This window comes from Trachinotus anak, unplaced genomic scaffold (assembly GCF_046630095.1).
Source record: "Trachinotus anak isolate AG129_WGS33_773 ecotype Australia unplaced genomic scaffold, CSIRO_AGI_Tana_v1 ptg000028l, whole genome shotgun sequence".
Taxonomy (NCBI): Eukaryota; Metazoa; Chordata; class Actinopteri; order Carangiformes; family Carangidae; genus Trachinotus; species Trachinotus anak.
Window position 1 is genome coordinate 10,646,194 of NW_027273879.1, and position 24,158 is coordinate 10,670,351.

At 42.9% G+C, this 24,158-nt stretch overlaps 3 protein-coding genes across 8 annotated transcripts; all 3 read left to right on the plus strand.

Annotated features, from left to right (window-relative positions):
* Positions 1-734: 734 nt before the first annotated feature.
* coro1cb (coronin, actin binding protein, 1Cb) lies at positions 735-14,822 on the plus strand. 5 transcript variants are annotated; one of them, XM_071465782.1, is made up of 12 exons: positions 4,696-5,174; positions 6,443-6,558; positions 7,972-8,171; positions 10,421-10,543; positions 10,857-10,986; positions 11,205-11,386; positions 11,509-11,628; positions 12,092-12,196; positions 12,475-12,620; positions 12,958-13,015; positions 13,157-13,408; positions 13,868-14,822. In XM_071465782.1, the coding sequence occupies exons 3-12, from the start codon at positions 7,974-7,976 to the stop codon at positions 13,985-13,987; spliced, it is 1,434 nt and encodes a 477-aa protein (XP_071321883.1). In that variant the 5' UTR covers positions 4,696-5,174; positions 6,443-6,558; positions 7,972-7,973; the 3' UTR covers positions 13,988-14,822. The 5 variants fall into 5 exon arrangements, with proteins under 5 accessions (XP_071321881.1, XP_071321883.1, XP_071321882.1 ...); XM_071465780.1 differs by lacking the exons at positions 4,696-5,174; positions 6,443-6,558 and adding an exon at positions 735-2,858; XM_071465781.1 differs by lacking the exon at positions 6,443-6,558 and having other exon boundaries at positions 4,708-5,174.
* A 1,612-nt stretch (positions 14,823-16,434) lies between these two features.
* selplg (selectin P ligand) lies at positions 16,435-19,581 on the plus strand. The gene is made up of 3 exons (XM_071466696.1): positions 16,435-16,551; positions 16,777-16,929; positions 17,646-19,581. The coding sequence occupies exon 3, from the start codon at positions 17,661-17,663 to the stop codon at positions 18,993-18,995; it is 1,335 nt and encodes a 444-aa protein (XP_071322797.1). The 5' UTR covers positions 16,435-16,551; positions 16,777-16,929; positions 17,646-17,660; the 3' UTR covers positions 18,996-19,581.
* A 1,239-nt stretch (positions 19,582-20,820) lies between these two features.
* On the plus strand, positions 20,821-23,965 carry tmem119b (transmembrane protein 119b). Of its 2 annotated transcripts, XM_071465616.1 has the most exons (3): positions 20,821-21,129; positions 21,522-21,673; positions 22,640-23,965. In XM_071465616.1, exon 3 carries the CDS (start codon positions 22,656-22,658, stop codon positions 23,535-23,537), a length of 882 nt encoding a protein of 293 aa, XP_071321717.1. In that variant the 5' UTR covers positions 20,821-21,129; positions 21,522-21,673; positions 22,640-22,655; the 3' UTR covers positions 23,538-23,965. The 2 variants fall into 2 exon arrangements, with proteins under 2 accessions (XP_071321717.1, XP_071321718.1); XM_071465617.1 differs by lacking the exon at positions 21,522-21,673.
* Positions 23,966-24,158: the final 193 nt, after the last annotated feature.

Sequence of the window (24,158 nt, forward strand, 5' to 3'; positions counted from 1 at the left end):
GTTTCCTTTTTGGCCTCCTGACTCACTGGCAGCAGTCGGACCAACTTTAATTATAGCCACCACTGCATTCCTTTCCAACAGAATAGGGAGAGATAGACAGAGAGGCCTTGGGAGGGCAAATGTGAGCTGTATAGAAGAATATACAAAAATAGAGAAAGATTCATGATCGTGAAAGATAGACAGCAGCGCCTGTTGTGTGATTTCATTTCATTGGGATGAGGAGGCGAGCCGTCCTCATTACGCCACTGTGACTTGCTTATAAATCCGCTGCTGTGTCTTGACATTTGTCTATCTCTTTTCCTAATGCCAAGACAGAGCAACAGCCATGGGCCAGAAGCTGGAGAGGCTGTCGGAAAAAGACGAAGAGTCACTTGATAATTCGGATTGGTCTGAGCAAACTGGAGACACACAACAGACAGAGACAACAGAAGAAGCTGAGAGCAGAGATCAGGACGATGGCAGTTTTGTGAACCCTCAGAATATTGGTGGGATTAGTGGGATCAGCGGCAGTGGCCCGGCGACTGGGCATGCAGGGGAGCACATAGTCCCTTCTGCACGTACAGACCCCCAAACTGGGCAGCCAATCAGGCCTCTATGTCAGCGGGAGCACCCTCTCAACACCAGGGGAGAGTGGGTGGGTGGAGACAGGGAGAGCCAGGGTGTCACTCAAACTGTAGAGGAGTCAAAAACTCTCCTGAGCCCAACAGAGACCAGACAAACTTTAAACAAAAGAAAAAGCTCTAAGAGTAAGGCTGTGGCCTTTACTTGGACTACAGCTATGGAGGAGCAGGAAAATAAGAAGAAATCTGAAACTGGCTGTAGCAAGTTAGGTCCTGATGCTCAAACCAGGGTTCTAGCAGCCTCATGTGATCCCACTAATGAGGAGGACTTTGTGGTGCTCGAGAGGGATGAAACTTGGATGTCTTCTGACAGAGAAAATAATCCTTTCGGCAACAGGATACAAACAAAGAATCATCCGTCGTGTATTAAAAGGAGAGTTGAGGAAGACTCTCCAGCTGCTCACAATGATAATAACCGTCCACAACCTTCCAGGAATATCCCTCACGAAAAAGGTTATGAGAATAAAAGCAGAAGACCATCCGACACACTTTTAGTCACGACTGACAGTGTGGAGGCACGTGCTGGGAGCGAAATGGGTCAACATTTGGCTGAAGTGACAGGCAGCAGGTGTCAGCTAAAAGGAGCCAGTCATGTTAGAGCTGCCCACACTGAAGCAACTGGGAGAGGAAAAGCCAAGACCGAGGAAAACTTGAATGACCACAGCAAGAGGCAAGTTTCTGCTCACATCAACAAGGAGCACCTGTCAACACAAAAGAACAGCAGCAATGATTTGGAAAATGTGCTCGATGAAGCAGGCCGTTTGATTTCACGGGACGAGGGGGTAGGGGAGAGAGTATTAAAGAGAGACCGGGAACCATGCTTCAAGAAAGTAGATCTTTCTTTGAGTGAATCACAAAATCAAGACAAAGAGAGCCACAATTCAGGATTTATGGCACAAAAGACACAAGCTGATCAGCCGCATCAGAACAGGTTTGCGGGTGCTGTCTCTAAGAGGGCTAAAGCAGGTACTCTTAGTTCATGCACTAAGAAAGAGGACAGCCAAGCATTCAGTAGAGCAGCAGACTCTCACCCCCCAAAGGTGAAGCCCCCTAGCTTGGACGTACCACAACTGCAAGACAATCTCTCACTTTCATTGGAACAATGCGGTTTGATCCCCTCTCTTCCTCTGCCAGGGAATGAGATAGCAAGCTTAAAGAGGGAGAGTGAGCTTGTTAGTTTCTCTGCTGTCATCACGCCTCCACCTTTAACTCACCTGTTGCCTGAGAGAGACACAACAATTTCAAGACAACTCGATACAAGTAATTCTGCGGGTAATTCACAGATGGCGCCTGACACCGCGTCCTCCTCATGCGATTCGAAAGATGAGTCTGTGCCAAAAGAAAAGCCCAAAGTTAAAGGCCCACCTCCGCCTGTCCCCAAAAAACCTAAAAACCCATTCATAAAGCTCAAAACTGCACAATTAATGTCTACTGATGTGCAAAGAAGAAACAAAGATCATCTGCGTTCTGAGGAGAGGGTCAAGAGGAGACACACTTTTCATTTTAACAAAGACCTTCCATGCAACGCTCCCACTAATCAGGACATGTGCATGCTGTGGGATGAAAGAGGCACTTACACCGTGCCAACCAACATACGACGGCTGTCCGTTGACCTCGGCCCTTGGCAACACCTTTCAGACATGGATGATCGGTATGCAGATATGATCGACTATGACTACTGCATGCGCATAGCAGAACTGTCTCCGGATGAAGAGCCGCAAAACCTGGACATGTTGCAGAGACAGGTATTCCTAGAGAGACGATCCAGATATAAAAGCTCACCTCCTCCTCTTACGAAAAAGCCCCAAAATCCTTTTCCATCCCCAGAGACTATACACATACCAGAGGTCGTGTCGGACATAGAAATCCAAAGACCAGAACCTGCTTTTTCAGGGAAAAGAGAAATCTACCCTGAGCTCCTGTCTGAGAGAGTCGGCACACAGGTCAGCAATGACCATGCTTCCTATGGTTACCGTAAAGATGTGACTGATCACAGTGGGGATATGGATGCAGGAAATGACAGTGAGGTGGGTTCCTACAAGCCTGTGTCAGAAATTATCAAGGAAACAAATCAAATGCAGAGATATCAGGGTCGGGTCAAACCTGAAGGGGCCAAAGCTCAGATTCGAGTGTCAGAGCAGAGTCCAAGTGTGAAAGTATCCCAAATGAAAAATGCCTTCGACGCCCCGAAGAAGGCCAAAGAGAGACCACCAGAAGTTCAACCACCTCCAAAGAAAGGTAAGGACTTTTTTTTACTGAGTTTGTGGTTTATCAATGTAATTCATACACAACTAAGCATGTGTGTAATGTTAGGATGAGAGAAGGCTGGATGTGTAATTAGGCTGTCGACTTTTTGCTAATGTAGTCGTAGGGTTCTGTTTGTTGTTTTCTTTCAAACAAACACTTAATTCAAAGCAGCTGATGCATTCATGGTCAGTGAAAAAAAAGTCAACAACTCTGCCAGCAATGGGACAACAGTTACATAACACACAGCATCTAAACTTTTAAACCTAATTTTTAAACCTAATTCTATTTCGTCCTCTTTTCCATGTCCGATTGGGAGAGTAATTTGATAAAAAACAAAGCAGGGTTTCCCCAGACAACATGGCTGAATTGTGACTTAATAGCGTTTACATGATTGTCGGAGACAGTGTTTCATATTCCTGTCATTTAGTCGACCGAGTTAATCCTGTCACCAAGGACCTCCTCTTTTTAATCTCGGCCTGTGTTCACATCAGATTTTTCTCACACTCCTCTCGCTCCAAACAGATGCAGCTCGAGGTGAACTGTAGACTTTAATTCACTGCTAGGTGTAAATGTGAGTATTAAGATGTTTGTCTGCCTTAATAATCCCTGTGGCAGTCCTGGAAACTGGCCATGGTGTATCTCCACCTCTTGCAGATTCATACTGGGATAGGCTCCAAGATCCTTGCCCTTATAGATGCAAGCAGGTTATGAAATAAGCAAATTAGTCCTCTTTCTCTCTTCTACATCTCTCATCCATTCACTCACAATTCAAATAAATTGATTTATTCTTATATTAACATTCTCTTAAATTGAGTATAGATTGGATTACATTACATTACTTAATAATTACTCAGGAACTCATAACTGTATAGGTGCAGACCAAGTCCACTTCCATGCTTTTAATCACATCAAAAGGTCTTTTCAGCTGTCATGAGGATGGATCTGTTGTCTCAGTAGCTATTATGATCCAATCATCAATAGCACTTTTAGGTCTTCTCATCTGTGTTGGCCTAAAAGTTATGCACGAAAGTTAATTCTTGACCTTGATGAGGACTGCGTCATATGGTTCACAGCACTGGAAAACACTAGTAAGTGGATGTTGAGTTCTGATTGACTTGTCATACGACTGTTTCCAAGGTCAAGAATCAACTTTCATGCTTGCTTGACAATACAGTTTTACAGCCACCATCAGATTCTGCAGACATTCATCACTGTTAGGGGGACCCGACTCCTTCACAAACTATATGCTAAGCCCTTTTGTTTAAGTAAAGTTCACATTTTCTCACAATATCTATTTTGTTTTCTTTGTTTACTTTATAGTCACAATATCGGTTGGTGAAGACATAGAACTGTACTTAGCATTAATATACAAAAAGAAATGTTCTCAAAGCCATAACCTGTCCTTTGTGTTGTTGTTTACAAAGGTGCCTTGACAGCAGCATTTTTATGCTGTGCATGAGTGGGCATGTTCTCAGATTTAATTGGATAGTGGATTTATGATTAAATTAAACAAACAATTGAACTATGAATTGAGGTACTTATGAGCAATTAAAGTAAATTCTGTTGTTAACCTTGTTGTACAGTCTCCTTCCTGGAGGTCTGACCTGATAGGCCAGTTTGAGCTGAAGTTTACATGAAGAGCTACAGTAGATAATTAGGTACCATTAGTTAGTGTCTAAAAATATTGTTAAAAATCTTAAAATGAGTGAAACTGTGGTAACTGCACCTGACTACTGGGTCTTTATTGTGTTTGGACAGGACAGGGCAGGCTGGGTTGGGATGGGATGGGATGGGACAGGGGGGAGGGGAGGGACCTTGGCACAAAAGATGCTGCTAGCCTTAAAATTCACAATTTTGCTTGGCTGAACAAAATGAAATGATTCAGTGGGTCTACATCCAAAGACATGACGATGACATGGGGAGAAACCCAGTTTCCCTGCAGCCCTATCCCCAATCACAGCCTTGGGAAATGCGCATGTGCCGTAGCCGGTCGTCACCGTATCCTATTGAATTTAATAACGATGAGAATAGACGATTGCTAGTCTTCCGCAGGTGAGGAGGGATCAGGAGATGCTCCATTCTTCAACTGGCATCCTGAAAAAATCAGTAGATTAAAAACACTGACTCCAGGCCACACATTTGCAGACAGGAGGGGGAATAAGAGCAAAGCGGCTGGGCTTTTCTTTTTGTGGAGACAAGGGATACTAGAGCAACGTCCTGCAGGATAAGGGCGCGCCTAAACTACCAGATTCATGTGTTGTGATTGATTACCCCCGTGCTTAGGAAAATCTTGCATAGATTTAGGAGGTAAGAAACCATTTAAAGTCTCTGAGCATTGTGCATTTTCCATGTGATCTGTCGGTCGGGGCTGTGCAGCATCCATTTAGCTCGCTGGTCGGGTTTGAGAGCGGGAGCAGCCAAAAACCTTGGGTGGAAATATCTGCACTTGCGTCAGCTGGCAGCGGTCCACCACAGCTAGCGGCTAGCGGCTAGGCTAGGTCGCTATCCTAGCTTAAATGAAGCGTGGATGCAAAACACACGGGCAGGCTAAAGGAGAAAAAATAAACGTTTCAGTCTGAGTGGACAGCTGTGTAAGGACATAACACACAAATTGAACGGCTACAGGCGGGATATTTATTATAAAACGTTAATAAGAAGAAGCCCCCCCACTCGGCTTGCCTCGTCCTTGTTCGCGGTGTTGCTATGTGTCGGCGGCTGGTGAGAGGGGACCAGCCCCGGCACAGCTGCCGAGCTGCCGGCTGAGGCAGTGCGGCGGAACACGGTCAAAGATCACCACTCCTGTCCTTAAATGTTACACTTGACTCTAATTAAGATTCTGTATGTTTGTGAATCTCAATACTTCAACCAAAACCCCATTTTTGTGGCGTTTTTTAAGTGAGTCACATCTGGGGCGTACTCACCAAAATATGAATCTGCATACTCGGTCCACCCCCTTGTTTCGGTAACGGTTACGTTACGTTAGCAAGACTAGCTAAACTGTCGCTAACCAAAGCTTCCCCACAACATTACCGACTGGGTTTGAAATTACTAATAAAGATAGTTTAAAATATGTCACTATCACCTTGATATTCTAGTTTGTAGCGGCTTGTTTTATTGGAGGAGGGGGCGCAGCGAGCTTTGTGGCAACATCGGCTAACGTTAGCCAGCAACCATTGTTTAACGGCGGCTACCGAGCAGCTGCCCGGTGTTTAAGATCACTCGGTTTATTCACCACACGCATTCAAAAACGTAACAGGTCGGTATGACGGTCAGCTCAGACTGACTTGAAGTGATAGTGATTGGGTCTTTGGTGGCGTTGTGCACACCCATTCAGTCGCATTGTCCAGACAGTCAGTGAAATAACAGAGGAGGGAGGAGGGAGGGGGGGGGCAGACCCCTGCAGGGCTGCTCACTGAATTTTATTAATATCAGAGAAGCCATCACATTTCCGTTCAGCTTACTCTGTAGGACTGTAATATCTTAGCATGAGTGAGTAACCGCTCCAACAAGGCCTTTCATTGAGTGCACCTTCATCAGTCAGGCCATCATCATCATCATCATCATGCTGTGTGCAGGGTGGTGAGCAGCATGTTGTAATGTATGGCATCAACTGAAGCAGCTCATCGTTTAAAGTGAGGGGAGCTTCTCCTGGATGGAGCACTAACATCAGCTGAGGGAACACGCTGTTCTGGTCAGTGTAAACTGTTGTCCTGTGCTGTCCAGGCATGTTGCAGCCCCCGCAAGAACATGATCGATGTTTATGGCTCTGTTGGACGTTGCTCTATGAATCGAGGCCTTTCCAGGGAGAGTGTTCGACTCATAAAAAGGGTCATGTCCAGTAATCCACCTTAAAACAGTTTTTTCTCTCCCATCTCTGTCTCAGCTGACAACAGTTACAGATGGAAGTGTTTCAAGGCTACGTGTATGATACCGTTATGCTGTGTGTGTGTGTATAGTATATAAGAAAACAAACTGGCTCCATAATCCAAAAACCTGCCATTTAATATGAAAATACAGTTATGTGAGAATAATAGAAATAAACGCTATTTTAAAACTGACAGCTTTAAATTAAAGATGCAAGTTTTTTTTCAGTCCTTTGCCAAACTCTGTAAAATATGTTCTGCTGTTGCTAAATGCAATTTTGAAAATATCCAAGTTTCTATATTGGACACAGAAGGGTGTGATTCAGCTTTTCCATTTTCATGATCTGTGAGTGAATATGAAGAAGCAGGTGGTCCGGTGCGATGACAGACCTGTGGATAACTGCAGCATCCTGTAGAACTGCACAGTATGTCACTTCAGACTGGCAGCTTAATTACAGACCCGAGGCGCTATATTTTCCACATAATTACACAGCGAAGCATGTCACTAAAATTATTTTTTCCCTCAGGTACCAAAGAGAGAGTTTTCTTAGAGTTACAATAGACAATGCTAAGACAAGTCAGGTTTCTGGAGAATTTCCACTGAGTTTGTTTTGTCATGTTCTGGCTTCAGATCTTGCCATCTCAAGATGCCGGACAGTGGAATCTGCCGTGGGAACATTTGTCTGCGCTTAATGAATGACTTCTGTTCTAAGTCTTACCCAGTTTGTGAACACAGAGCTACAAAGTTTGGCCCCACGTTCAGGCAGGAAGAAAAGCTTGATTCAAATCATACATTAATGCAAAGGAAGGCCAAAATTCACTAAAAGCCCACCCGAGTCTGCCTATTAGTTGGCAACCTCTACAGAACTTGAATGTTTTTTCCTCAGTAGACTGAGAAATTACACTAAGAGAAAGAGGGAAACACAGCTGGAGAAAAAATTAGTCTCATGTTTTCCAGTAGGTAGAGTTGATTTATTTTCTTTGCATGCAAAGGAACAAACTAAGTCACAGCTAATAAAGGTAATCTCAGATCAGATAGACTTTGCTGGCAGTAGGACAAACCTACCCCCTCGGCATGCTCAGTGGTGACATAAGGATGCTCATTTTCAGATTTTATAACGTCATTTTCGGTGGAAAAATGGCCACTTTCGGCAGTGCTTATCCATTTTTCTTTAACGAGAACATTTGTGGGGAAAGCGCACAGGAGCTCTGGCTTACTGAACTCTTATTTCTTTCTGCAGAAATGTTGCGGCGAGTTGTGCGACAGAGCAAGTTCCGTCACGTCTTTGGTCAGGCCGTGAGGAACGACCAGTGCTACGATGACATCCGTGTCTCCAGGGTCACGTGGGACAGCTCCTTCTGTGCCGTCAACCCCAAGTTTGTTGCCATCATCATAGAGGCCAGCGGGGGAGGAGCTTTTCTTGTCCTTCCTCTACAGAAGGTGAGATGCTGTGTTCCTCCCTCTTGTTGAGAGAGGTGAAAGAGATGAAAATGATGATTTTTAGATCCATTACAGAAGAGCTGTGAGGTCTAGATTTATATAGATTTTAAATAGGAAGGAGTTACTGAAGGTCCAAGCGCAGTGTCTGTCTTTTACCTGTGATGTTGCCATGTCATACATGGTGTAGCACAGCATGGTTTAAAGCAGTGCTCTTCAATTCTGGTCCTCACTGGTGTTTTGCTGGTTTTTCTCTGGTGGATGATGAGCCACAACTTCTCCATGATGTCATTATGTAGTTCACTTTTTCCAATTTAGAAATACAGTTCACATCAGTATCCAAGTGGTAATTGATCCTCTGAATTAGTATTTTTCTGAAAGCTCCAGTACAGGATATTCAGCTTGGCAGGTAACGCAGTTAACACCACTGCAACACCAAATAGATAAGAACAGCTATTGAACCCAAGAGCTGAAGCAAAGGCACGTACTTCACAAATAAACATTCATGTGATCCTTACATTTCATAGTTTACTACCCACAGCAGCAGCATGAATGACTGTTTGCAGTGGCTAATCTACCTAATGTGGTTCCTGGCTGAAGAATGATTTCGGTGTGCCTCTGTGTACAGCCAGCACTTATCACAGGATAACACCAGAGAAGTGTTAAGTCACTGTGCAAATTACATTACTGTGTTATTAATTTATCACTGGCAGTTAGCATATTGAGTAGTCTAGTGATGCTAATGTTAGAGAGTGGTAACACTGGGATTCTTTCCCATTTCTACATTTAATATCGTTAACATGAGCACATTGTCAAGCGGCACTTTGTATATAATTTTCACCATGTTAGCGACATGGGAATGCAGTCTCTGTCCAACCTCTTTGGTCCTGACTGAAATATCTCAACAGTTATTGGATGGATTGTTATGAAATTTTGTGCAGACATTCATGTTCCAGAGAGATGATGAATCCTTTATGATGAAAACTTTAACAATCCCCTGACTTTTCCACCATGCACCACCATGAGGTTGACGTGTGGTTTTGAGTGGAATGTTTCTTCAACTGTTGCAGCGATTGCTATTTAATTCTGTGCACATTCTTGCCCCTCCAGGATGAATTATAATAACTTTGTTAGCATTTAACTCAGAACACCACTTGGCCTAAGTATACTCTCACAGAGCTGCTAGCCTGGCTGTGGACTCTGAGTGTTGCTATGCAATTAAAGCTTTTTCGTAATTATTCTGATGGCCTGTTTTTGATCAGAAATTCTCTAATCCTACACATAGAGGCTTCAACTAACATGTAGGAATAAAAATCTGTGTGACACCAACATTGAATACAGAGGGTGTAAGGCTTTTTCCAGACCTTGTAGCAGTGCCCTGTCATATTACAGCGTTCAGGACATGTGGTGAATCAATTCTATAGGCCTGCTCATCAGTTTACTGCTGCTGTGACCCCGTCCTGCTGTTCCCCGAGGCTCATATCTGCACTAAAAACACAGATAATCAATGTTTAAATCTGCCTGATAGTAGAGGCATCTGATATATATATATATACATATACATATACTGTCACAGTTGCCTCATTGAGCACATGATACTCACAGAGGGGGTTGGGTTAATTTATATTCACTGCATAATGTCCTGCCTGTGGAGAAGGTGCTGTAACTTCGGGACGTTCAGGTGGAAAGCACATGTGTCCATCCCCAGTGAAAATGGATAAGGTCACAGCACTAAAACCGTGTTAACTGTGTGCTCACATGAGAATTATTCACCAGGATATCAAATGTCTTCATGGCACTAACCCTCTGATCTCCTGTCGACTGTGAATTCAGGTTTCAGGTTTTGCAGCTAAAAATGAAAATGAAGTTCAGTGTGATTGGGAACCTCCCTCTTCTCTCAGGGTCGACCACCACAAGTGAACTAGATGATGTATGATATTTGAAACTTAAGTTGACATCTGAGTGCAACTTATCAGAGTGTAAAATTATTGTTTTAGTTCACGATGTCAGTTGCTTGCTCTGTAGCCAAGCAGGAAGTGAGCTGTTAAATAAAACTGTGACATGATGAAAAGTGAAGAGCTGTTGTGTGGTCATGCAGGATTGAATATAACTTGTATAAAGGACACTTGCGTTATCTCATATCTTGTTATTTTCATATCTCTCTGACAGGTATCAGCTGACTGAACTTTATTGCTCTACTTCAGGTCACAGTCTTTAATCTCTTTGTGACACTGTTGTCCTCTGTCTTGTAGACTGGCCGTATAGACAAGGTCTACCCAACAGTATGTGGTCACACGGGACCAGTGTTGGACATCGACTGGTGTCCTCATAATGACCTCGTTATTGCGAGTGGCTCAGAGGACTGCACGGTCATGGTAAGGACATGGTTAATTTCTGAAGCATCACATGAGCTCTGAGTTTTTCATGGTTTATTATGTCAGAGTATCAGCTCTACATTTACAACATTTAACCTTACAACTTGTGGCTTTACATCTTGGACATGATGTGCTGTAATAAGTGAAATAAAAAATGTCTGGTGCAAATCATAGGTTTTCTTCTTGTTTTTTTGATCATATTTAGTTTTGTATTTATTATACTGTGTTTCTGTACTCTCCATTTTAGTATTAGTACTGTGAAAAGTAGTTGACAGATTTTCTCTCTGCGGCTTTTTTTCTTTTTCTGGTTTAGGTCTGGCAGATCCCTGAGAACGGGCTGGAGTCTCCCCTCTCAGAGCCTGTGGTCGTGTTAGAGGGCCACTCTAAGAGGGTTGGCATCGTGTCTTGGCATCCCACTGCTCGCAACGTTCTCCTCAGTGCAGGTAACCTTTGACTAAAGCCTCTGGTACAGCCTCTGCCCTCAACCTGAAACATGTAACCGCTCTGCCATTTGTCCACTGTGCACAGCTGAACTCCAAATCTGACCAATTATCTCAGGGACTGCCTTCTGTTGCATTGCTTTGTGTGATGTAAAGGGCTGAAAATAGACTTGGACACAGAGGTGTGTGCAGTCAGGCTGTGCTGCGTGTGTCCATTTTAGGGTGTGACAACCAGATCATCATCTGGAATGTGGGCACGGGAGAGGCCATGATCAACCTGGAGGACATGCACCCTGATGTTATCTTTAGTGTCAGCTGGAGCCGCAATGGCAGCCTACTCTGCACCGCCTGCAAGGACAAGAAGGTCCGCGTCATCGACCCCCGTAAGAAAAAGATTGTGTCGGTAAGTGAAAACGCTGTTGGGGATAGGATGCTTGACATGTGGAATAATGTTTCCCAGAATCACTTACCAAACCTACAAACATGGCTGTCCAATCTGTACAAGTATTTTTTGTGTATTTTCAGGAGAAGGACAAGGCCCATGAGGGAGCTCGACCAATGAGAGCGATCTTTTTAGCAGATGGAAACATTTTCACCACTGGATTCAGCCGCATGAGCGAGCGCCAGCTAGCCCTGTGGAAAAGTGTACGTCACTGTAGAGAATCTCACTCAGTCCTCCACACTCTGACACATCACAGAAACTCTGCTCTCTATATGACACTTTATACAGTCTTGCATTGTACAGCTTCCTGCCCATGATACATGTCAAAATGTTGTCTTCATCAGTTGCTCCTGTGTGGTAAACATGCTCCCTCAGTTTTTTGTTTCTTTCTCTGAACTTTGTGTCTGTAACATCAGAGTTCCAGCAGGGGGCGATGAATGCAAGAGAAAAGAGAAAACCCTGTGCAAAGTCAGTTTTAAATATTGTCAGAATGTGATTTGTCCCTGTTCATTGTTGTCTGTATGTGAGAGAGTTGCATTGATCAAAGCTGCAACTCATACAGACAATCAGCAATAATTGGATTTTAATCACTAACCATGGGCAGTAAATTATCAAGGTTCCTTCAGACTGTAACGTTACTTCAAATGCTGAATTTTGTGTTACCAGGACAACATGGATGAGCCAATATGTGTTCAAGAGATGGACACCAGTAATGGAGTTCTGCTGCCCTTCTATGACCCTGACACCAATGTAGTCTACCTGTGTGGAAAGGTGAGAAGCCTTAAAATAACGATATTCCTATTTTGTTTCCCAGTCCTAATAATTAGGGCAGTTGGTACAGGCTGACTGCTTGTCTGCCTGCAAAATTACCCATTACAGAATCATACAGAATTTGCAGAGGTACAGAAAGCTTTCTCGAGAACTGCTTATCCAAATAACTTCACAGTCGACACTGGACTCGACACCGGTTGTTGAGAAACGGAGATTCCTCCATTTATAGTTTGATTGGATTCACAAACTCACCTTTAGCTGTCACTGTGTGTCCTCAGGGTGACAGCAGCATTCGGTACTTTGAGATCACGGATGAGGCACCGTTTGTTCACTACCTCAACACCTTTTCCACCAAGGAGCCCCAGAGGGGCATGGGATACATGCCCAAAAGAGGCCTGGACGTCAACAAATGTGAAATTGCAAGGTAGCACAGCCATTATGTTTTTTTATGTTGTTCAGTTAGTATGTGCTCCAGTGGTTGCTGCAGGTAAGATACAGTATCAGGGTCATTGTTTTTGGTCATTCCCAAATGTGTCTGAAAAACACCCATATTTCTACAAGAGTAAATGAGTTTTTACCTCGACTTCATATATTCACACGCCTAAAGACTACAACTTATTTTATTTCCTGATTTAATCTACTGATTATTTTCACAATTAATCATTTGGTCTATAAAATTTGAAATGATAATGGTGAGAAATGCTGATTACAATTTCCCAAAGCCAAAGAACCATATTTAGAGGAGTTGTTTTTTCCTATAGGTTTTACAAATTGCATGAGAGAAAATGTGAACCAATCATCATGACCGTCCCACGTAAGGTGAGTCCATTTATATCATGTAACAAATATGCTGTTTTTTCATAGCTGCTTTATAGACCACATCCTTTTCCTCCATCCATACCTCTCATCATTTTCCTTATTATATTTCCTCTGTCTTCTCTGCTCTCTCCACCTGTCCAGTCGGACCTGTTCCAGGACGACCTGTATCCAGACACAGCCGGCCCCGATCCCGCCCTGGAGGCAGAGGAGTGGTTTGCCGGCAAGAACGGAGGCCCCATCCTCATCTCTCTCAAAGATGGCTACGTCTCCACAAAGAACCGCGACCTGAAAGTGGTCAAGACGAACGTCCTGGAGACCAAGCCGGCCACAAAAGCAGAGAGCATCTCCACTGTCCAGAAGCATGCTTCCCAGCATGCCTCTCAGCCCTCAGTAGTGAGTGTTGTGTTGTCATATTTTATGCTGGTTTTGCTCAGATTTATTTTTCCCTTAACTGTTGATTTTATTTTTCTGTGTTGTGACTTCTGTCATTACAACTAGGTTCCAAAAAACAGATTTTGCTTGCACACAGTTTTTTTTGCTGACGTTTGGACTCCCTCGTTCACAGTAATTATTATGGCTGGAACAGATCACAGAAGTTATGGATCAGCACATACTTTGGTATTTGGGTCACAACTCAGTGGCGCAGCAAAGGAAAATGTTAACAGCTACAGAGCTTCATTGCCTGTAAAGCTCCTGTTTATTTTGCCAGCATTAAGAACAAAATTTGTTTTCAAGTAGATAAAGTAAACAGCTATCGCCTCCAGAATCCTCTGTAAGCAGTTCTCTAGCCTCGTGCCAAATGAAAAATGTGAAGTATTTTGTTGAGCTAACTTCTTTTCCATTTTTGACCAGAAAATGGAAGATAAACTGGAAGAGGTACTCCGAGAGTTCAAGTCACTCAGGGACCGTGTCATCCTTCAAGACCGTCGAATCGCCAGACTGGAAGAGCAGGTTGCTAAGGTTGCCATGTAAGACACGGCCCCTTCCCAGGACCGCTCCTTGCTTCGGGGAGAATCGAATGGACGGGGGTCACCCACGGCCAGATTCTCAAGATTCAGCTTCATTCAGCTTGGCATCGTCCCTGCGACGAGTCCGGCCCACATTCCAAGATGAACTTTATTTTTCCTCATCAAGCCTCCGGTTTCACACTTCGCCCTGACACACACTGAGAAAAGGAAAAACTCTTGCAGCTCATGTACACATTTGAAGAAAAGACATTTTTGTTGAAGGAAAAGTCTTAATTTTTTTTTTGTTTGTTTTCAGATTGTGGTAAAACATTCTTATGTGAAGTTTGTACTTACTACTCAAAAACTGTATGTAGCATCCAGTATTCCCATTGTTCTTTGTTTTGCCAAATATGAATCGTGTGCGGTTTCATGCACTGCTTTTACATTTATTTTCTCTCCTGTTGTACATTCCAGTCACAACCTGGTAGAGTAAGTTAGTCAACTGGATTTTTTCAAACAATAGCTGTTGAACTTTTTTTCCTCCCACCAGTTTGCTCATTGATAACCATCAGATTTATGAATGTGGAAGAATTCCTTCTAAAACATTTTGTTCCTGTTCTTCTGGGATTGAAATTTAACATTGGGTTTTAATGGGAGGGAGGGAGGGAGGGTGGGGGTGCATCTCTCTGGTGTAAATGTTGTGCAAATGTAGTGGTGCCTCTTGTCACTGTTAAGGGTCAAACTAAAGTCGCCCTCTCCAGTGGATATTTGGTGTTGGGAAGGGACCACTCACCCAGCTTGTGTTTCACTGAACCCCTGACAAACAGTTCTGTGCACATAATAAAGATTTTACACATGAACCTTTCTCCTTATCTTTTTGGTTTCAATCAACACTTTACCCTGCACATCAGTGGGAGCCTTATGTTTATTCAGTTTCTGCCATCAGATATGGATTTAAAATCTCAGCTATCAAACTTGCAGGCTGGTAAAGTGTGGTATTCCTACTTTTATGGATCTGAAAACTTCTATGATTTATGAAGAAGAAGGTGGCTACTGGTTGCACTGAGGATCAAACAAGAACACTCATAGTTCTCTATGACCGCGAAAAACATTATTTTCCTTATTGATTCATCTGCTGGTCAGTAAAAAAAAAGAATCATAAATGGTAAAAAAAAAAAAAAAAAAAGCCTGTCACAGTTTTCCAGAGCCTTAGTTGACAAATAGCTTGTCAGAACCAAAACTCAAAGATAGGCTGGACACTGGACATTTGTGGGATATTTGGCAAAATAACTGAAAAAAAAGATGAATTCTGTTTATCAACTAAAGCTCTGACTCAACTTGAGTTCCACCAAGGCCGACAAAAAACCCCAGTTAGCTGTTACTTTTCTTGCCTGATGGTGGTGCTAAGGCTGCAGTCCATGAGGTCAGTAATATGCTGAATGATAGTAAATCTTCCTCACATTCTCAGAATTTACGTTATCATGGCAGTAATTTATTTTTTGAGATGTGCACTTGACTAAACTGGTCTCATTTAACACTGAAGTTACTATCACCATTGCTAATTATAGGTTAAGTTGTCACTAATTCATTCCTACATTTCCCAGAATACCTTCAGCCGATACTGCAGAGAACAAGTCTGGGCTTTGGTGCTGGTTTTCCATGTAGGTGGAGAGAGTGAGAGCAGGATATAAGTGCGAGGTGGTGAGTCTGTTATTGTTGCATGTACAATAATGTGACACAATGTGTACACTGTTGAGCAATGACCATCATAATTACTATGTTTACGTATTTTGTTTTTTTTTCATTAATAAAAACACATTGTGTACATGCACTTAAGGTTCCCAAATTTCCATAAAAATAAGAGAGGACATGATGTATGTGACCTCACATGTAGGCTGCAAGAAAATCTTTTATTAAAAATCATTGTGTCATCAAATAGAAACTACGCTCAGTTGTCAGTGTGTTAGGTCCTGGATTAAATCCTCCTCCATGAAGGTTTAATGCTCAGACATCATAACCATACAGGTGGACAAAAGCTTTAGCCTTAAATGTGTACTTAATAACCTGCGAAATGAACTTCAATAGAACAGAGCAGCTGTCATTTTTTAAGAATACATTTCAGTATGACTCATCTGTCACAGGAAGTTACAGTTATGGTTTCAGAGTAAAAGAACATTTCTGTTTCGTCACAGGGTACAAATGCACGAGTCCAGACTTTAGGTATTTTGCCTATTTTTGCATACCATTTGTTACCAGGGTAACAGGCATCAAACACCACGCCTCAGATTGATTGATCACGTCATTTCAGCTTGCTCTGTGTCTTCATGTATTACAATTGACCTTGATCCTCTGTCACTGTGGGTAAATATCAGAGCCTTGAAGATCCTCTCATAATGCTTTTCCCCCCACATGACTTGCAGCTTTAAATCTTTGAAGTCTGATCAGAAGTTGACGTGTGCGAAAAGGATCTGAGCGGTTTACAGAACTGAGTTACTTCCTGATATTTCATAAAGTAGTAGCCAGAACATCAGGACACACAAAGAGCAAACACGCTGTGCACCTGAACACTCCTCCTGAACCTCTCCATCTGTAAGTTAAAACTCTTCATCTGCCAATGGACAGATATAAAATCTTAAAATATTGTAGCTGAGCCGGTGTAGAGCTTTATTTTGTCCTCAGCAATAAAAAGAAGCTTCTGAAAAAATGTTACTTCCTCACTGATACAAACTAAAGCTGTGCATTTCAAAGGAAGTGTCTGTATCTGACTTATCTGAAGATGTATGGCGCTGCTTTTTTTTTTTTTTTTTCAAAAAGAGTGTGAACGTTTCCTGTTTCTTCTGTCGAGCGGTGCCACAATCAGCATGACAGTGCTCCAAGGATGTTCTTCCACAGAGACTGAAATGTGCTAAAGTCAGCTTTTATCAGTTTGTATCCTCACATCCACCCCTCTGTTTCTACAGCAGCGAGGTAAGACACTGACACCTTTAAAATCTTTGTTCTCGTTGAATCTTTCTGGTCTTGATGACAACTGTTTCCTCGTATAATGGTATTGGACAAAGTTGCTTTTTTAAATGTGTTCTGTTACCAAAGTAAATACATTTGTCTGGGTTGTTGTATTCTTAACTTTGACGAAAATGAGGCTGGTAAAGTGTGGTATTCCTACTTTTATGGATTTGAATACTTTTATGATTTTATGATTCATGATTTATGAAGTACCATATTATGGGTACTGGTTGCACTGAGGATCAAACAAGAAAACACTCATGGATCTCTATGACGACATGACTTGTTGATCGATCTGCTGGTCAATTAAAAAAAAAATCATGAACAGTAAATAAAAAGAGTGTCACAGTTTTCCAGACCCTTAGTTAGAGTTAGAGTTTGTGCAGCTGAAAATTTTTTCGATTGAAAAAAAACATTCAATGTGATTTTTTTGTCTTTGTAGACGTCTTTTTAAGGGAGTTTCACATTTACTCTACAAATGCAGTGGTTCTCTGTATTTTTCTGTGAAAATGTAGCAATGGGTGTGGTGTAAGACTCATGACTGTTTCATCATAAGGTGTCACTAGCAGACACATGACACACTGACTTGTGTGTGTCATTTAAATACAAGTGTTTACTAGTTTTCCTATCCAACCTCTTGCACTGGAGCCCGTAAACCTGAATCTTTTCTGTCACTGCAGATCTTTTGCTCAACAATGATGCTCCTCGGCGTGAAGGCGTGCCTGACACTGCTGTGGGGAATATCTGTTTTGTTTTCTATGGAGACCAAGAGTGCCTCCATCCCAGACGCCAGCAGCAGCAACTCAACTGCTGAACCAAACAAGGCAGACAGGCCAATCACCACTGCACATGCACCTCAAAATGAAACAGACGTGCGGTCCGCGACGTTGCCTCCAACTCACAACCCTACAGAAGTTGCTGTTACTGAAATAAGAGAGACCGCCGTGTCACCCACAGGGGGAAGAGAGGAGGCAGTTGTGAGTACAGAAAGTGACAGCTCTAATCCGCTGTTGCATACCTCCGCAGCAGTGACCACAGCTGCAAGTGATGCACAACCCTCCAATAACACGACAATGTCAGAAACAGCTGCACCAGAGGATCAGTCAATGGAACAATCGTCCATCACTTCCGCTGACATTTCGGCTCCTCCAACGACGTCCACAGCACCTTCAGCGCCAGTGACTGTGTTTTCTCCGCAGCTCACGCCCACAACTAAGCCTGATGTTACAGCCAAGTTATCCTCCAGCACCGCCTCTGATAATTCGACTGATAAGGCTCCACACTTGGTCAGCGGTCCCTCAGCTTCTTCCACGACCACAGTGACGTCGGACCCCACCCCCGAGGCAACACCTGTGTTTCACCCCACGTCCTCACCGGTCACGACAACCGAGGTGACCACCGCCAGCGCTGAGCTTTCACCTACGTCTCTACCTACCTCACCTACGCCCATTTCTCACACAAGAAACCACATCTCCACGTCACCGTTTCCTGGAACAACAGGGTTGAGCTCTACCACTAGCTCTACCAATGAGTCTCATGCCACCACAGCCTCAAATGACTCTATCTCCACTTCTGCCATCTCAACCAGTCCAGTCTTCATCCCTCACGTTCCTAAGAGGTCGCCAGTTTCAACGGCCACACCAACTCCAGCAACTACAGCAGCGCCTCGTGAAGTCTCAAAGAGCCCATCCAGCACTGAGGTCCAACCCTGCTCTACCCGAGGAGTGGTGAAGCAATGCCTCATCGTCATCGCCTCCCTGGCTGGATTGGCCACCATCTTCATGGTTTCTACCATTGTCCTGTGCGCCAAGCTGTCAGCAAGGAAGTACAAGGTCAAGAGGCCTCAGCCGGCAACAGAGATGATGTGCATCTCTGCCCTGCTTCCTGAGAGGAGTTACACCTACACAAGGCAACGCAATCCAATTAGTAACGGAGTCCTGGTGATCCCCTGTGGTGGAGACAGCGACGAGGACGGGGGAGATAACCTCACTCTCAGCAGCTTCCTCCCAGAAAATGACCGTTGTGTTTAGATTCATCAGTACTGATATATTCTCATCAGGCCTCAGAGTGAACTGATCTGGCTGATGTCAGTGATGTGGAAACAGTTGCTGTTTTAATAAACCAGTGCTTCCTCTTTGATGTTGTTGGTTTAGCTTCAATGCACGCCCTATTACCGTGCAGGAGGAGACAGAAACCACAAACACAAACATGCAACATGTTGCTATTTCATCTTTACATCCCCTTAACTGTATCCAGCGTTTGGTGCAGTCGGGTCATCAAATTTGCATTTTAAGCGAGAATGAACATGGAGGAACTCTGGAGACTTTAAACCAGGATGAGGAGCACGATCAAAGATTTTTTTTTAAACATCCTGAACTGAGCCCTGATGGTGTTTCACTTAGCGACGGGAGACAGGATGGCTTGTTTTGTCAAGGGATTACTGCTCTTCACAGACACTGTTCAGTTTACAAGTGCTATTCTAGCAGCTGTGAGGCTTAATTGTATAATTGGAGTATTTTGAGCGATGATAAACTTTATGTGACTTTGCTTATACGGGTGCTTGTGTAGAGATGCTGTTTCTGTCTTGGGATAATTTATTAAACATTTTTAACATTTGGTGATGCTTTTTTTATGAGTCTGTTTTTGTCTTATAATTTCTTGCAGTTTTCCTGGAAAGAACAAAGTGCAGAGACTCTTAATGTAGTTAGTCGTGTTCGGTTTAAAAGCAGTTGTGGATTTGGAAAGAACTGCTACATTTAAACCTTAGAAAAGATTTATTCAAAAGCAGTCTAGGTGACACAATTAACTGGAAGTGATTAGTTTACCAGTTGATAAGATTCTGTATTTTATCCATGATTAATCCCATATTACATATTTCTTTTCAGAAACCTGCCTAGGACATTACTTGAAAATGACTGGACTTTATACATCCATAAAATATTTTATTACCAAAGTTGTTTTGTTTTTTTTCGAGAGAGTTGTTGACATTTAAAATTTTCATTCCATGTCCTTATGTCTCTGAACACTCTATGGAATCAGTCCCTTCCCCTATTTATAAAAGGCTGTTGTTCTACCCTGGACTTGATTTCATATTCACTTCCCTTCTTGCAAAAAGAAAACAGAGCCCTGAAAGCTCATAAGGGCTATGAAGCTATGTTTTTTTTTTCTTCTTCTTCTTCCTTTTTTTTTTTTTTTTTTAACACTTTGCAATGTGCAGCTGAAACAGATACCGGTGACTGTCAACAGAGCTGAGACAAATGTAAACCTGGAGGATGCCGCACCTCATCTCATGCTCCTGCTGACCATATAAAGCTAGACTCGCCTTGACTGATCACAAACACAGTAGACTTGCCAAAAATGCATTCACACGCATACACAGTCATTTGCAGGCTCACTCATACAAAGTCACACTCGTTCCCTAAAGTGGTCACACACACCGTGTGAGTTTAATTGCTTGCCTCTGGAGGAAAAAAAACACCACATTGTTTCTAACAGTCTCCCCCCTTCTCCTGGCTGTTACACAGGAAACATTAACCTCTTCCTGCATTAGCTGGTCACTTATACAAGCTGCTCTCTGGCTCTTTCTCTACCCAAAGAGGTCTGCTGTCCTGATCAGTGTCAGGGGATCAGGGGTTAAAGGGAAGGCCAGGCTGTCAGATCAGTCAGGGGCTCCTGCTGAAGAAATATTATAGATGAGAAGTTGCAGATGATGATGATGCTTGAGGGTTGAGGGTTTTTAAAGCCATAAGAGTTTATTTTTTGTTGTCTCCAGAACATTCAGTTTGCCGCACAGGAGCAGACAGGACAAGACCCTGCCCCCACAGCACATTATAAACTCCTACCTAACAAGAACAATCTGTGTGCAGGCCGGAGAGCTCAGACGCTCTCAGGGAACTGGAGGGGGAGGAGAACAGAGGAGAGGCAGAAGGAGGGATTTGTCCTCATGGTTAACAGCATTTTTTTTTTTTTTTTTTTTTTTTTTTGCACTATCCAGACAAACCTCTGGTCTGAAATCTGAAACTGCAGAAGTGGCGTGGCTCACCGAGCATTCGCTACTCTTTGCTGTGCTGTGTTTCTGTCTCAGTTCACTTTTTCCAGACTGGTTTCACTCATCCTCCATCAGAAGTGACTCCAGCAGAGACACTTCTTCTGCTACAGCGGATGGTGAGTAATAATAGTGTTTTTTTTCCCCATTCAATGTTACACTGTAAAGCTATTGTCATATCATGTTAGCTCACATGACAATTTGAAGTGTGTGACAGCATCGTGATGCCTTCAGAGCAACATCCAGCCTCAGGGAGAAATGACAAAAAAAGTTAAAGACAATATTTTGTGTCACATTAGAATAGACAATCAAAAAAAAGAGTCATTCCATGCATGTATCTGTGTGCATATAACCGACTTATGTTCATATGTCTATGCATCTGATTGCACAGGCATGTCTGGTTATGTATATTTGGTCTGGGGACGTGGAGGTGATTAATTTTTGAAAAAAACAAAAAACAACAACAACAAAAAAAAAAAAAACCTCAGAACTTTCCCCTTTCCTTCTCCAGATGAGAGCAGAGTTTCATGTGGCCCAGCTTGCACACAGATGAGGCAGAGTAAGGATGAAAGTGTGGGGGCTGCTGCAAGTTGACACACAGACAGAGCAGAGAGCTGACTGAGATCCAAACAAAAAACTGTACCATCCTACATAACCCTTGTGGTATGTAGCCATGCAGAAAGTTTTGATTTCATTTGCCCTTTAATTCATCATTTTGAACTCTGTTCCCTGAGTCTCTGCTACTGTTACAGCATGTGTGTTCAGCGCACTCATCTTATCTGAATGAGTAAAAAGTCCAGGAGTAAAGAGTAAAGTAAAGCCAGTGTATTTGACTTTGTGTTGATTCAGTAAAAACTGATTTAGTTATTGTTTTGGTACAATACAGCATTTGTCACCTTCATATTACACCTTCACACAAGATGATCATATCTAGGGACTTTTCATTGTGCAGGAAAATTACATTTAATGTGCACAAACCTGGTTGATATGTTGCTCAGCATACAGTATTGGAGGGTTGGTGCCGTTTACATGGATGTTTTCATCAAACAGATCCTTTCTGCTCTGTATAAATATGTACTATACCCAGTTTGTGCCTCTCATGTACTATTACTACTATTACATTTGAGGTACAGAGATTAATGTGTTTTTGTCAAAGCCAGAGCCTTTAACAACAATTACCACTGTAGTGAAGGTATTTCCAGAACCCTCACAAACTCTTCTAAGAATGTGGATGAAAAAATATTTAGTCTGCTGTGAAATAAAAGTGACTTTTAACTCATTTTAAATATAAAAAATACAATGAAACAGCAATATAGACAAATACAACTGATAATAAAATCTATTTATAGCTATGTTTCACATACAAATTAAACACAGACATGTCATTTCCGGCCCCCGTCTTCTTCTGGCTTAGAAAACAGTGGCACAACTTGAAAGTGGGCTGAATATTTTTATATCCAGATGTTCAGAAGAGTCTTTAAGGATTCTGGAAATACCTCTAGTCCAGTGTCAAGTGACTGAGTTTTTCAAAGATCATTTATTTTTTTCAGAAAAACAGATGCTTAGCTCTAAACTATCTTCACATATGGCACTGGCATTTCAGTTACTGACGTTTACTGTTATTTACAGACCCTGAGGGGAAACAATGATCCCGATGGCCCTCCAACAGATCTGCCTGTGTGTGGTGTTTTGCATCAGCAGCAGTTTGGCCACACCTCTACCTTTTTACAGTTCTCTGGAGGGAAGTACAGATGAGGAAGAATTCAGTAACTTAACTTACTCCCTGCCCACCAGCCACCCTTTCTCTGAGTACCAAACCTCACCTGTTGGCCCCACCCATGTAGAAACTGACCTCTTGAGTCAGGTTGTGAGCTTTCTGAAAGAGAACATGCTCCTCATCCTTGTTGCAGCCACTTTCATCCTTCTTGTCTTCCTTATTATCTGTGGGGCAATTTTCATGAGCCGCAGGCGAAAGGTCAACGCCTACTACCCTTGCTCCTTCCCCTCAAAAATGTATGTGGACCACAGGGACAAAACAGGAGGTGCTAAACCCTTTAATGAAGTGCCAGAAAAACCAGCTCCTGAGCAAGAAAGTGAGCCTGTGGACTCTCACAAGCAGCTCCAGGCCGACATCATGAGGGCTGCCAAGAGCCTGCGCACGCCAAATAAATCTGTTGATGCTGTGGAGGGAAGTGACCACAGTCAGAAAACTGCAGACCACAGTCCTGAGGACAGCTCTAAACCAGATGGCAGCATCCTGGATCAGCAGCTGCCACTACCAAGTCTTCCTGAGGAAAATGAGCCATGCGAGCTCTCTGACAGCGAAGCAGCTACAGCGGGAGGCAGCCCAGAGCAGATCCCTCCAGAGCAGCCGCAACCAGACAAAGATGATTCAGAGCAGCCTCATCCAGACGAAGATGACGCACGGGAGCCTTTAAATGGCCGGAGTCTCCGGCCCTCCTCTCTGCATATTCACAATGACTCTGCTACACTTCAGCTGATCGCAGGAGAGAAAACTGCCTTCTAACCACTCCGAACACTGTGACCTGCGTATATTCTCCTCTTATGCCACTTGTGGATCTAACATCCATAATTTCAGCAGTTACGGAGGACATTGTGAAAAAGTTTCCAAATTCCAATCACTCCTTATTTCTTTTTTTTTTTTTGTTCAGTGAAGGAAAGAGCCAGTGCAGCAGAGCTTTCCTCCAACTGGATGTTCTGACATTTTATAAATATGTCTCATGGAGTAATGTCTGGCACAGAAATATCTCCTTTTAAGGGGTTATTTTTTTGTTGTTTAATTCCTTGAACATTCCTGCATAGCGGCCACTTCAGTAAACATTCAGCAGTATGGTCCCAGTTACCTTGTACTTCTGTGCAAAAACATTGAGTATTGACAACTTTTTAAGATCAGTTCTGGTTTTATGTAAGCACAATAAAATGTATATATTCTCAGTCCATCTCAATTACTGACCTTCTTAATTATAGACCCCATTTTGACGTGTTATAGCAGGAAAGGCACTGGTGCATATAACAGCTTTTATAAAAAACAAATGCATTTAATTTAGGTAATCAAGTTCCACAGCCATTATACTGTGCCCTGCCCATCATTACAAAATTAGACACACGAGCTTTCCCATTTGTGAGG